Source organism: Amphiura filiformis, chromosome 17 (genome assembly GCF_039555335.1).
Source record: "Amphiura filiformis chromosome 17, Afil_fr2py, whole genome shotgun sequence".
Classification (NCBI taxonomy): Eukaryota; Metazoa; Echinodermata; class Ophiuroidea; order Amphilepidida; family Amphiuridae; genus Amphiura; species Amphiura filiformis.
In genome coordinates, this window is record NC_092644.1 from 24413488 (window position 1) to 24426778 (window position 13291).

The 13291-nt window shown below is 38.2% G+C and overlaps 1 protein-coding gene across 1 annotated transcript in view; it reads left to right on the forward strand.

Moving 5' to 3' along the window:
• LOC140137507 (NLR family CARD domain-containing protein 4-like) overlaps window positions 1-13291 on the forward strand; it is a 116356-nt gene that overhangs the window by 36512 nt on the left and 66553 nt on the right. The window contains exon 4 of the mRNA XM_072159222.1: window positions 5559-5638. Within this exon, the coding sequence (XP_072015323.1) occupies window positions 5567-5638 (72 nt within the window). The 5' untranslated portion in view covers window positions 5559-5566. The remainder of the gene's footprint in view (window positions 1-5558; window positions 5639-13291) is intronic.

Sequence of the window (13291 nt, forward strand, 5' to 3'; positions counted from 1 at the left end):
TATCCAATCTTTGCATGGAGATTATGTCTAGCCTGATACGCTATGCAAATAAAAATATTCTTTTCTGCTTCCTGACATCATAAGCTTTCCATTGATATATAACTTTATTTTCAATGAGGTTCACCTTTAAATGTGAAATGTCTGCCATACGAAAGTTGCCCATGACGAAAATTTCATAAGTGCCCATACCCCAATAAGCGCCCATTCCCCAATAAGCGCCCATACCCCAATAAGCGCCCAAACCCCAATAAGCGCCCATACCCAATAAGCGCCCACATACCCCAATAAGTGCCCACATACCCCAATAAGCGCCCACACACCCCAATAAGCGCCCACATACCCCAATAATAGCTAAAGGGCCATTACAGCTACAGGTGCACTAGTCTTAACAAACAAGAATATAAGCTGAATGGACAGTAGACACTGGTAGAGGTCTGAGTAGTAAGGGTAGATCTGATAAGCTTTAAGGAACGTTCAATATTTTACGCCCGAGGGATCCAATTTTTTTGGTGATGTCGGGGGGGTGGTATTTGAATTTTCTTATTTGAACCACGAGAGGGACTAAATTTTAAATGGAGAAAGTTGGGAAAACGAGTAATTTATCCCCGTTTTTCATGTTTTAATGTCTCTTTCGCCCCTTTTCAATCCTCTTTCCCATAATCTTAAATAAGATAAATAAGGTTTTATGTATATACTATAATTATACAAAGCCTAATAAAGAAATCTTCTTGCATCAAATGTTTTATATTTATTTGCACTTGATAAGTGTATGTCTGACATAAGCCAATCTATGCATGATATATAGAATTATCTGATTGGTTATCAGGTTCAAGTTTAAAGTCCATTAATATCACATCCATATATAATGCATGTGTATTTAGTTGGTAAAATAAAAGTACAGAATTCATTAATACTGTAGTTGTTTAATTTATACTCGGTGATGAATTCGCTAGTACAGTATGCGCCATTTTAAAAGCGGTATGATAAACTCGTGAAATGAAAGCTGTGATCCATTCGGAACGGTTGCTCTTTGGACATTAGTCAAGCAGCAAACTAAATTCCGTGGCCTTTTTTTTGAAGACAATGTGCCACCTATCCTAACATGTTGTTTGGGTCCCAAGTAACATATTTATACATGTTTACAAAAATCCAGATGCAGCAGATGGCGGCCATCTTGTTTTTCAAAATGGCGACCATTTTTCAATAATTTTCCAATATATTTCAAACTGACCCTTCCCATTGTGAATTTATTGATACAATAGCAATTGTTTTAGGCCTAGGATATTATTTATGACATGTATGCACTAATATTGACGATTTTGATATTCAAAATGGCCGCCAAAAATTCAAAATGGCCGCCAAATTCAACTTATTTCCTCTATACATACAATGAACATTGTAAAATATAAGTTTAAGCAAGTAACATGTTAATTAATATACCAACAGATACACAAACTCCACACTACACTGCAAATACACACCACACCACCCCACACACCCACCCCCACATTCCAATGCTTACCTATAATTCACTCTCTATGATAACATTTTATTTTAAAATAGTTCCTGAATTTAAAATCTGTAACTTCCACCTTAAATGTCTTCATGCCTCCTCATCTGGATATGATAATAATAATTATGTTCCCGCTAAGTTTGATGTACCGGGGCCAGCCCATACTCATACCCGAACCCGTAATCATAATCTTTACCCCAATCACCCCTAACTTGGTACCTAACTCATAACCCTGTAGGCCTACCCTGCTAAACGTACATCGTACTCTGATATCTATACCCAATAATCCCGTACTAATACCCGAATGTCCTACCCTTATACCCTCCTCGGTTCACATAACCCTGTATTCTTGGTACCCCTAACCCCATCCCTGGCCAGTAGCACTACCCATCCCTGGGGCCCCTAGACCCATCCAAGGGACCCCTAACACAACACCGGAACCCATAATCCACTGCCCAGTGGCCCATAACCTGATATGTTCTGGCTAAATTTGATGTACTCGGACCAGCCCATAACCACTCCCTTGGCACCCTAACCATATCCTTAGTACCCTAAGTATCTTACTCCAGTACCCTTACACAGTCCTCGGTACCCCTAACGCCATCCCTGGGACTCCTATAACGCCAAACCTGGAAACCCGGAACTCCATCCCCAGTACCCCTAACCCTATTCCCGGAACACCTAACACCAACTATGGGACCTTTAACTCCATTCCTAGAACCTCTAGTCTAATTCCATCTTTGGTACCGGTAACCCCACATCCGGTACCCCTTACCTAATGCCCGGTACCCTTAACCCCTTTCCTGGTACCCATTACCGCAACGCCGGGACCCCTAACTCCATCTCCATTACCCCTTACCTTATTCCCCAGGACCTCTAACACCAACTTTGGGACTTTTAAACTCCGTTCCTGGAATCTGGAACTCTCGCAAGACCCATACAGACCTGCCAACTGTCCCTCATTTTGAGGGACTGTCCCTCATTTGGGGTTTTCCAAAGTGAAAAAGAGGGACAGTCCTGCTTTCTGAAAATATAAGTGATGGCAAATTTAAATGTAAGAACAGCAGAAAATGATGCAAATTTCACTTTAAAATTTTGTTATAGCATTCTCTTTAGTATAATTGTGATAAATTTAGACCTGCAAAACCTTCCCTGAATTCTGAAAGTATTGCACACCTCAAGTCTTTGAATTTGTCGGTACCTGGTTTGTGTACAATCATGTACAAAGTTTTGGCCTCAATGTCTCTCTTTCTTACTGCGCTAGGTTGGCAGGTCTGCCCATAACCCGTCCCTGGGATCCTAATCCCACCTTTGGTACATGCAACCCTACAACCTGTTTACCCTTAACCAATGCCCGTCACCCCTTACTCTGTTCTTGGTACCCATTTAATGGGCTACCCCAACCCTGGGACCCCTAATTCTATCACCATTACCCCTTACCCTATTCCCTGGAACCTCTAACACCAACTATGGGACTTTTAACTCTATTCCTGGAACCCTTAACTCCGTCCTCAAGACCCATGACCCATCCCTGGGACTCTAATCCCCTCTTTGGCTCCTGTAACCCCACATCTGGTTCCCCATATTCAATGCCTTACACCCCTTACCCTGTTCCTGGTACTCATATCCCTAACCCTTGGCCTCCATCCCCATTACCCTATTCCCGGGGACCTCTAAACACAAACTATGTGACCTTTAACTCAATTCATGGAACACCAAACTCCGTCCCTGAGATCCGGCCATGAAACATCCCTGGGACCATAATACCATCTTCGGAACCTGTTAGCCCACATCTGGTTCACCATACCCAATGCCCAGTACCCTTACTCAGTTCCTGGTACCCATTTCTCCAACCCTGGTACCCCTAACTCAATCCCCAGTCACCCATATCCTCCCCCTTGGACCTCAAACACGCGTCACGATCATGCGACCTCTAACCCCATTCCTGGACCCATGACCGGTCATCTCTGAAACCCCTAACCCATAACCCGTTACCCTGTCCTCAGTACCCCTAGCCCTTCCTCAGTGAACCTAACGCTGTCCTCGGTACCCATTATCCAAATCCTGGGACCCTTTACTCCATCCCAGTAGGCCTACCCCTCACCCTATCCAATATTTTTCAAATTGACCCTTCCCATTGTGAATGTATTGGTACAGTAGGCATTGTTTTAAGTGCCCTAACACCGACCATGGGACTCTCCACATTCCTGGAACCCCTAACCTCATCCCCCGAACCCCTAACCCTGTCCTTGGTACCCCAAACCCCATTGCTGACACCCCTAATGTCACCCCTGGAACCTATATAGCACCTTCACCTGGATCCATATAAACTGTTGTCCCTGGTATCCCTAACTCCATCCCTAGAAACCATTAAAAATTCCATCCCCCGGGACCCATAAACCATTTCTGGGACCACTCGGTACCTTTTACCCTGTTCTCAATACCCCTCAATACCTCTCAATGTCTGGCCAATGCCATGTCCTGGGGGGTCTTCCTGTTTGAAGGTGTACAGGAAGGTGCCACGGTTTTGGGGTACCTTTTTCAGCGATTTTGGTATATCGATGGGTGGGTTTTCAGTGGAGACCAGTGCAACCAACTGGGCGAATTTGGGCAAAATTGTCCTTAAATGGTTCAAATTTTTTTGAAGAACCACGTGCCCCCTGCTGCCATGTGCTTATGGATGTAGTAATACAGCCTGTAGCCCAAACTAGCACCACCAACTGTGTATAAAGGATGCCCGTATGAGCCAAGAAAACGTTTTTGATACATTTTCTGTGGCACTTTAAAATAATATACTGAAATATAATGGGGCGGGGGTAAGGGTGTGGGGTTGTGGGGTGTGCATTAAGTATGGGATTGTGTGTGTTATTATTTTAATATTCATGTCACGTGTCCAATCTCATATGTTACCAGATTGATGTAGACTTATTGTATGTTTGAAGGAAATAAATTGATTTCAGTGGCCATTTTGAATTTTTGGCGGCCATTTTGAATTTGTAAATCATTAATATTGGTGCTACTACATGCCAACATGAGAAAACTACTATAACAAGCCTAAAACAATCACTACTGGGCCAATAAAATCACATTGGGAAGGGGCAGTTTGACAACTATTGGAAATATTTTGCCAAAATGGGCGCCATTTTGAAACACAAGATGGCCGCCTTCTGCTGCATCTGGATTTTTGTAAACATGTATAAATATGTTACTTGGGACCCAAACAACATGCTAGGATAAGTGGCACATTGTCTTCATCAAAAGGCCACAGGCCTTAAAAACTGGGTAGTTTGCTGCCCGACTACATGTTGGGAATTAATTTGGTAAGCTTTACAAATATCTTATCCATGCATTTTAACAACATTTTTGTGATAAAAAGAAATAATTTTTGACATATTTTACTTGTGTTTAGAGGAAGATGAATAGCTAATGAAGTGTTTGATGTTGTATTCGTCGTCTATCAAGTGGTATCATGTAGGGCCTGTATCCAGTTTAGCCAGTCGTTATAGTGGACACACACTTGGGTCCTAATGGGACCAGGCTCAAGCAAAATGCGCAAACTAAGCTTAAAACTAAGAAACAGAATGAAGAAAAAGAACAAAGAAAACAAAGGCCACTCCCAACAAATCAATTGTACAATTTTTCTCTTAGCCCTTGGGTCGAGAAATAAGAAATTTTGAATTTTTATTCTGTGCCCGATACAAAATGTTAGATCTAGACCTATACCCAACGAATCTAGGTGTTGCAAATAAATGTACGTGTATGTACCGATTAGGGGTGGGTGGGGTAATAATTATGTGTCCCATGGAGAGGGTGCAATTTTAATGAAGCAATGTTGGCAAAGGGCGAAGGGAACAATTATTTTTTGGCAGATATACCACCACAAAATTGGTGTCTAAATTCCATGTTATGTACGCACATATTGTTTTATCCTGGTAGGGGGGGGTAATTTTTTCATCCCTGTGGCCAACGCATCCCTGTGGCCAACGCATCTCTAAAACGACGAGTGAAACAATTGATACGAATTTATTTTCACCTTTCACCACAGAATTAACCATGCTGGCTTTGGTATACCTGATACCGGTACTAGCTGTTTCTGTCGGTGCGCAGAATAACACGTCCTATTCTGTAAGTACTGCAAAATGTAACATTTTTAGTTTAGCTCACATGCACGTTGACATTAGTAATGTTTATGTTTTGGTCCTAAAAGTGATTTTGTATTCCATTACCTTTGTTGTTATTAATCAGGGACAGACTTAGGTTTCAGTTTTCTACTGGCCCTCCGGGCCAGTGAAATGGCAAATCTAATGGCCCTGTAATAAATTTACTGGCCCAGCTTTTTCAATATGTTCTACTGCAAAAAAACCTCAAAAAACCCTTTTTTTTTTTTTTTTTTTTGGTAAATATCTATATGAATTTTTAATCATTTGTCATGAAATGTGTATATCGCGAATTTCCAAAAAAAAAAAAAATCAAAATTTTATGATATCAGAAGGACATCCTCGTTTTCAAAATGTAATTCGATATTTCTGATGTGCTCTCCCACAAAAAATAATATGTGGAAACTTTGCTATCCGAGCCCTTTAAAGTCAAGCAAACCTTGTTTTGTACTGAATGTACTCAATGTAAAGAGTGTAGTTATACTAGGAGAAGCCAAATGGCGCCGTTTTCCCAATTTTGGCGTCGAAAGGCGCCATATGGCGTCAAAAGGCGCCGTTTAGCGTCACTTGGAGTCACTGGATCCATTTTGGCGTCACTGGCGCCAACTTGGCGTCACTGGATCCATTTTGGCGTCACTTGCGCCAACTTGGCGTCACTGGATCCATTTTGGCGCCAGTCGGCATCATGAGATTTTTTGTCGTCTTTGGCGCTGATTTGGCGTCGGGTTATTCTCCCACATGGTGTTAGTGGCGCTAAAGTGGTGATCTGGTGTCAAACCTGCATCAATGGCCAATTCTAACATTGCAATTAAATTGAATAATGAATATTTTATTATTGTGACATTGTCTACCATTAATTGGTGAATAGACATGATAAAATTGCATTTAAAAAAAAATTTATGTGCATTTTGATTTCCTTTCTTAATTTTACCTGCATTAATTTATAAATAGGCCCAATAAATATCAATCCCGCTGCAGTAATTGTTTGTTTGTCCTTTTCCAACCTTACCCTAATTGTGAAAATCTGGAAAAGTTTTTGTGTCAGTTCCTGCAGAACTGACACCTTTAGTACAGGTTTGGCGATCACGTGACAAATCGAATCTGTGACGTCAGTATTAATATCGATATCAATTTAAGGCTGTTCTAGTTAAATTACATACCCATTGGCATTTTGGCTGTTCCATTTAATTTACATACTCAACATTTCCCTGTGCACTTAGTCCATGAATTGATCCTGATTTGCATTGTCGTATAGAGTTATATTTTTGTACACAACATGGATGTTACTATTGTTTTAACTAAATGAAGCATACTTTTGCTTTTATCTTTCTTTGTCCTTTATTAATTATAAATTAGGTGATTTAATTAAAATAATTCTTTGTTTCAGCGACCCAGGGGTAAACAGACAAACAAAAACATAGGTCAAAATCCTTCAATTTCTGTGAAAATTGAACAAAAAGTACCCAAATCCCTACATTTTATATCTCACTGTGTTATAGACAAATTTTATACGTCACATTTAAAATCATTTAAAATGACTTATAAATTGCCTTAAATGCTATAATGGGGTCTTATACATTAGTATTGTGTGAACTTTGTTTTTAAATGCCTTTGGCTTCCAGGTTAGTTTCTCGGAGCTGGTGAGGTGTATCTGAGTGTAACTTGGTAGGGTGGTGGTAAGTGGCTGCCTTAAAACTTGGTGCATTTTTTTGCGCAAAATATGAAAATTAGGTAACTAATTTGCATATTTAACTTAAAAATTGTTTTTTGGGTTGTTGTTTTTTGCCATTTCGAAGAACTGGTGAGGCGTATAGGGATGTAACTTGATGAGGTTGTGGTAAGCGGCAGTTTCTCGGAGCTGGTGAGGTGTATTGGGGTATAACTTGGTAGGGTGGTGGTAAGTGGCTGCCCTAAGACTTGATGCAATTTTTGGCGCAAATTAGCTAGCTAATTTGCATATTTAACTTAAAAATTGTTTTTGGGTGTTTTTTTGTTGCCATTTCGAAGAACTGGTGAGGCGTATAGGGATGTAACTTGATGAGGTTGTGGTAAGCGGCAGTCGTAAGATCCGATACAATTTTTGTCGCAAGATGTGCAAATTAGTCACCACATTTGCCTATTATTTTATTTGTCGAATTGCTTTTGGCCATTTCTCGAACTATATAGAAATGTAATTTGGTGGGGTGATGGTTAAGAGCAGTCTTAAGATCAGATGCTATTTTGTCACAAAATATGCAAATCAGCCACCTCATTTCCTTTTTTCTATTTTTAAAAACACTTTTGCCATTTTTGGAACTGGTAGGGGTATATAGATGTAACTTGGTATGGTGGTGGTAAAGGGCAGTCTTAAGATCCCACGTGATTTTTTGTCGTAAAATATTCAAATTAGCCACCTCATTTGCATATTTGTTTATTTTTAAAAGGCTTTTTGCCATTTTTTGGAACGTGAGGCGTATAGAGATTTAACTTGGTGGGATGGTGGTAAGGGGCAGTCTTAAGATCCCATGTGATTTTTGTCGTAAAATTTGCAAATTAGCTACCTCATTTGCATATTTCTTATTTTTAAAAACGTTTTTAGCTAGAATAGAAGGCTGACGCGACGCTGCGCCAAAACACGTATGTAAGTGTATAATTATTTAATAATAAATGAACTACCACTAAATGTTCCTGTCAGTGCTGCAGTGCAAAAGTTCTCATGCAATTCCATCTTTTACATTACATTCAAATAATAATTACATTGTAAATTGGAACTGACACCAATTTTTTTCAGGAATTCTTGTTTACTTTACAAAAGAATACCAACCCTAATTTTGGAAATTCCAAAAAGTTTTTTTTTCTGAATTTTTGATAAATGCTGAAAAGTTTTTAAACAGTTTCTTCACACTTTACACAATTCCCTACTATTGAGTCTAATAAAGAAATTTCAGTTACAAAGTCATCCAGTGGAATGGGTTAAAATTCGCTGTACAATTCTTCAAACACTGCTTAATATGCATCTGTGTGAGCATTGAAATCATCAACAACCAGCCCCAGCAACCAGCATGCGTGCCATGTACCGTTGGATGTTGGTATTCGAATGCAACCCTAATGTTTTGGACTTGCAAAAAAACCACAGTCCTTGATTAGGGTAAATGGAATGTATGCTAAAAACCAGAACGTAGCATCTGTATGTAATCACAAAATTACTAAAATAGTGATTCTGGACCTAAAAATATTTTCAATTATTTTTGGTAGTACATACTTAAGTACATGGTTCCACAAAAATGCCTAATTTTAGCCCAAAAATGTACTACATGTGAAGGTTTCCATTAATATTGAGTTCCTCTTTCAGTTGAAGAACCATTTTGAACAAAAAAATTGCAAAAAAAAAAAAAACAACAACAACAACAACAAAAAAACCTAATGGTTTGCTGGTCGATATAGTAAAATGAAGCACACATGACAGCTGGTAAATCCAAGTATTTATCCCCTTCTAATCTTCCTCGAATCTGATTTTTCTTTTCAATGAGCAGACCGTCGTCTATTTCAGTACATATTTTTTAACAATTAAGCCGTATTCAGTTTTGCATGGCAGGCATGTATGTGAATTTGCAACTTTCATTGACATATGATTAGATAGTGAACGTATGGGCCTTCTTTATGTACCGATATGGGCATTGACATGAATGGCGGTGTTTCACAATAGGGTCATGATGCCAAATTGTATTTGTAGGCAACATTCGGCTACCGAAAGTTACCTACGAATACTTAGTTATTTTGTTAATATCTCAGAAATAGTTAAATGTAGGCTATTGAAACTTGGTAGTATTAAAAAAATACATTTGATATTGTAATTTCACTTGTGAATGTGGGGGTCTGGGAACCCTTGGGAAGCTCTATGGATGTTTGAAGTAGGCCTATATACATAAAGTTATTGTAACATAAATGATATATTTAATCATTTTAGTCCAAATGGCAGGGAAGATGGGAGATCCGGGATGCTACAAACCACACAACCCAGTGTTCGCATGCGCAATACACAAAAACTTCAAGGGCTCTTGAGTCGTAGAGTTTAAATCTGGGTGTCATCAATTTGGACGGGTTCAAAATCAAATTGTAAAATTAATGTTAAAATGGTTCATGTATTGTGACACTTTTTAAAACGTTCAAATCAACAGCAGGTAATGCTAGTCAATCTTTGTAGGGCTGTCCACATCTTCAAATAAATGTGGGTATCATGGTGTTTGAGGTTTTGGCTGTTGAAAATATCTAGCAGTTTGTGTTGATTTTGCTTAGTAATATGTCACTAAAAAAAACCTATATTTTTTTAAGTAAACATGGTACCAAAACCTACAAACACTGTAACACATGGTTGGTTTGGTTGCCAATTTTTCAGAATTGCTTGATTTGAGATATTGAACAGGCTGCGGGCATACCGGGAATGAAATATATTGTTTATTGTTTATTTTTACGCCCTGGCGCTCGAATATCTAAAAGAATTTGGGGGAGTGAGGGAAGAGACACAAAACATTGTCTCTGATTATATTTTGGCGATGTGTGTGTGATATCATTACCTTGGCATGATATTTTGAATTTTACCTTGGTGTGTGGGCATGAGAAAGTGCCTAAATTTGTGATACCCACGCTGAATGCATAAGAGAACCAAATAGGTGTCATTAAATACCAAAGGGTTTGCAAACTGAGCCTCTTGTACATTCCCAACTAATTGTTGATGTTCCCAGAACTTAAAAATCTATACATGGTTACTACATTTTGTCTTCCATCATGTGTGACAGCTGTGTCGGGAGGGGTTGAGGGACTCTGCCTTAGTTATTATGAAATTGAGGATGAACATTTCAATGATTTCAGTAATTATTGAAAACCCAAAATACATGCCTTTTACATGTGTGCAAATTTTTCCTTTATCCCAACTAACTGAAATAATGCATACACATAATTGCTTTCATTTTTTTGTTCTACCAGTGAGTCTTTATCATTACTGATGAACACAAAATATTGTTTTTGATACAGGTATTATTGTAACACTGTGTTTGCTGCCCCCCAAATGAACAACTGACATGGCAAATCCACAAGTTACATTCATATACTGCCATCTTCTGGTAAAGTAAACATTGCAACAAGTGTCCAGGTTTCAGAGATCAATTTCTATTGGTGTAAAGTTTTACTTTTCTTCCAACCAAACCCCTGCTGTTTACATTATGAAACAAAGCAGCCTGTATTTTTATAAGCAGATGTTTCTGCATTGATTACAGGTAGAACCAAAGTATACTCAGATTCCACCATGTTTGTGTGTCACTCATGGTTGCAAAATATTGTATCTCTTGATTATTTTGCTATATGCCTGGCAAATTTTAATTCAATGTACATTGTTGTTTGCATCACTGTTTTTATCATTTTGTGTAAACCAAATATCAATTTTGAATGACTGGATTAAACTTATATTATTTAAAAGGATAACATATTGATTTTAATAAACAAAAGATGTGAACTTAATTTGGCTTTTAAGAGTACAATGAGCATTTTAAAATATCTTGTTCCAATTTTTGTCGGCCAAAAGCAAGATTGCAAAATCAGAAACTGCAGAGAGTTTCACCATAGAAATGATACATTTTTAAATCTTCAATGTCAGCATTTTCCACCCAAAAATATTTTGTTCACACCTTTGGCTGTTAATTTTGGGAAGATTATGAACACTGCCTTAAGGGATCTGGAATGAGCGTTTTGAGCGTTTCGACAGTATTTTTAGGGACATGAGAGCACCTCAGGCGTGTCGAATTGCATTCTGAATCTGAAGCATGTATATCTGATATCAAATAATTTTCATTTTTTGAAAATCACGATATAATACAAATTTTATGACAAATTATAAAAAAATTGATATTTTTCAAATTTTTGATATATAACAGTCCTGGAAGTAAATTTTATAAATCTAATGATATATTCTTAAAGTGTATGTAGATGGGAGGAAAAGCCGACGATCAATTGAAAATTTTGACCTTTCATATTGAAGATATGGATTTTTTTTCCAAAAATCCCTAATTTTTTTTGGTGTTTTGGGAAAAAAATCCATATCTTCAATAACTGAAAAGGTCAAATTTTTCAATTGATCGTCGGCTTTTCATCCCACCTACATACACTTTAAGTATAAATCATCAGATTACATACAGTTTACTTCAAGTACTGTTAAATATCAAAAATATCAATTTTAATGATTTGCCATAAAATGTGTATTACATTGCTAATTTAAAAAATCAAAATTATTTGATATCAGAAGGACATTCTTCAGTATTCAGAATGCAATTCGATAGGTCTGATGTGCTCTAATGTCCCACAATAAATACTGTCCAAACGTTCATACCCCACCCCTTAACTAACTAGTCTTATAACCAATTCAACTTAATGTAATGGTTCCCTTCATCTTATAATTTCTTATATGCTTTTCTATATTTCTAACTAGCGGGAGACCCGCACTTTGCTCAGGTGCCCGCGAGGTGAGTAAAGGGGAGCGGTTAGTCAACGGGGGTGGTTAGTAAACATGGTAAACGGTGATGATAATCATGGTGTCTTGGTGTAGATTATTCATCCAGTATAGTAAAGATCATGTTAGCTTGATAATCATAGCTCCTGTCATATTAAAGAAGCTAACCTTTTTAAAGTGAATATCCAGACCTGTGATAATGTTATTACTCACTTTTAAAATCCCTCAGATTCTTTTTGAAACAGCTTGTGACAAAATGGTTGATTTGAACTTTATCCCAACAAACCTAAAACATTAAGGGCTGGGGTATGAGCGACCTTGAAGTTCCGGTATCTGGAGAGGGGAAGCAATGAGTTACCCCAAATCACAGCGGCAGGTAGTGACTGGGCCGCCAAGTGATAATATATATTTATTTTGGAAGGTTCGTGTTTGTTTTAAATTTTGGGGCGTTTTTCCAAAATTTGATATTTTTGGTCATATTTCAAAAGCGACATGCCAAAGACAACTCTTTGGGCACATAGTTTGTTATTGTTATTGCAGTTCTTTTCCACATACCTACGTTAACATTCGATTGGGTGATTTACTAATATTATATATTTTATGACTGCAATTTGGCGTTTTCAATGCGTTTTACACGTATCATGAAATTAACGCAAATATCTAGTCACGCTGCTTTTAGAAATTTTACCTGATCGTCGGCTTTTGCAGGCAACAGAATGCAGATTGGCTCACGATAGATGTCGTATTCCTCTATGTGGTTCACTCATTGATAAAATGAGTTTGCATTCCTTGTAACAACACACACATTGCCGCCTGGAAACCGGGTCTGGTACTGATTTTGGGACAGCCAATAGACTTCAGCGCCAGTATCAAATCTCATAAAAACCACACGACTGCGACTATGTGTTTATGTTTCCCGCACGAAAGCTTGTGTCTACATCTATTACTATACTTCTTTGGAAGCGTTGACCTTTGACCATTCTTTGTATAACGCCTGATATGACCTTGATATGTTCGCTTGATTGGGATGCGTTATAGCATCCATTTCATTGAGGTGTTAGGACTTGGTCAGTACTATACTTGCAGGGATACAATAGTTTAACATGGTGTGTGAGCATGGTGAAAGACTCATTATTGATTAGG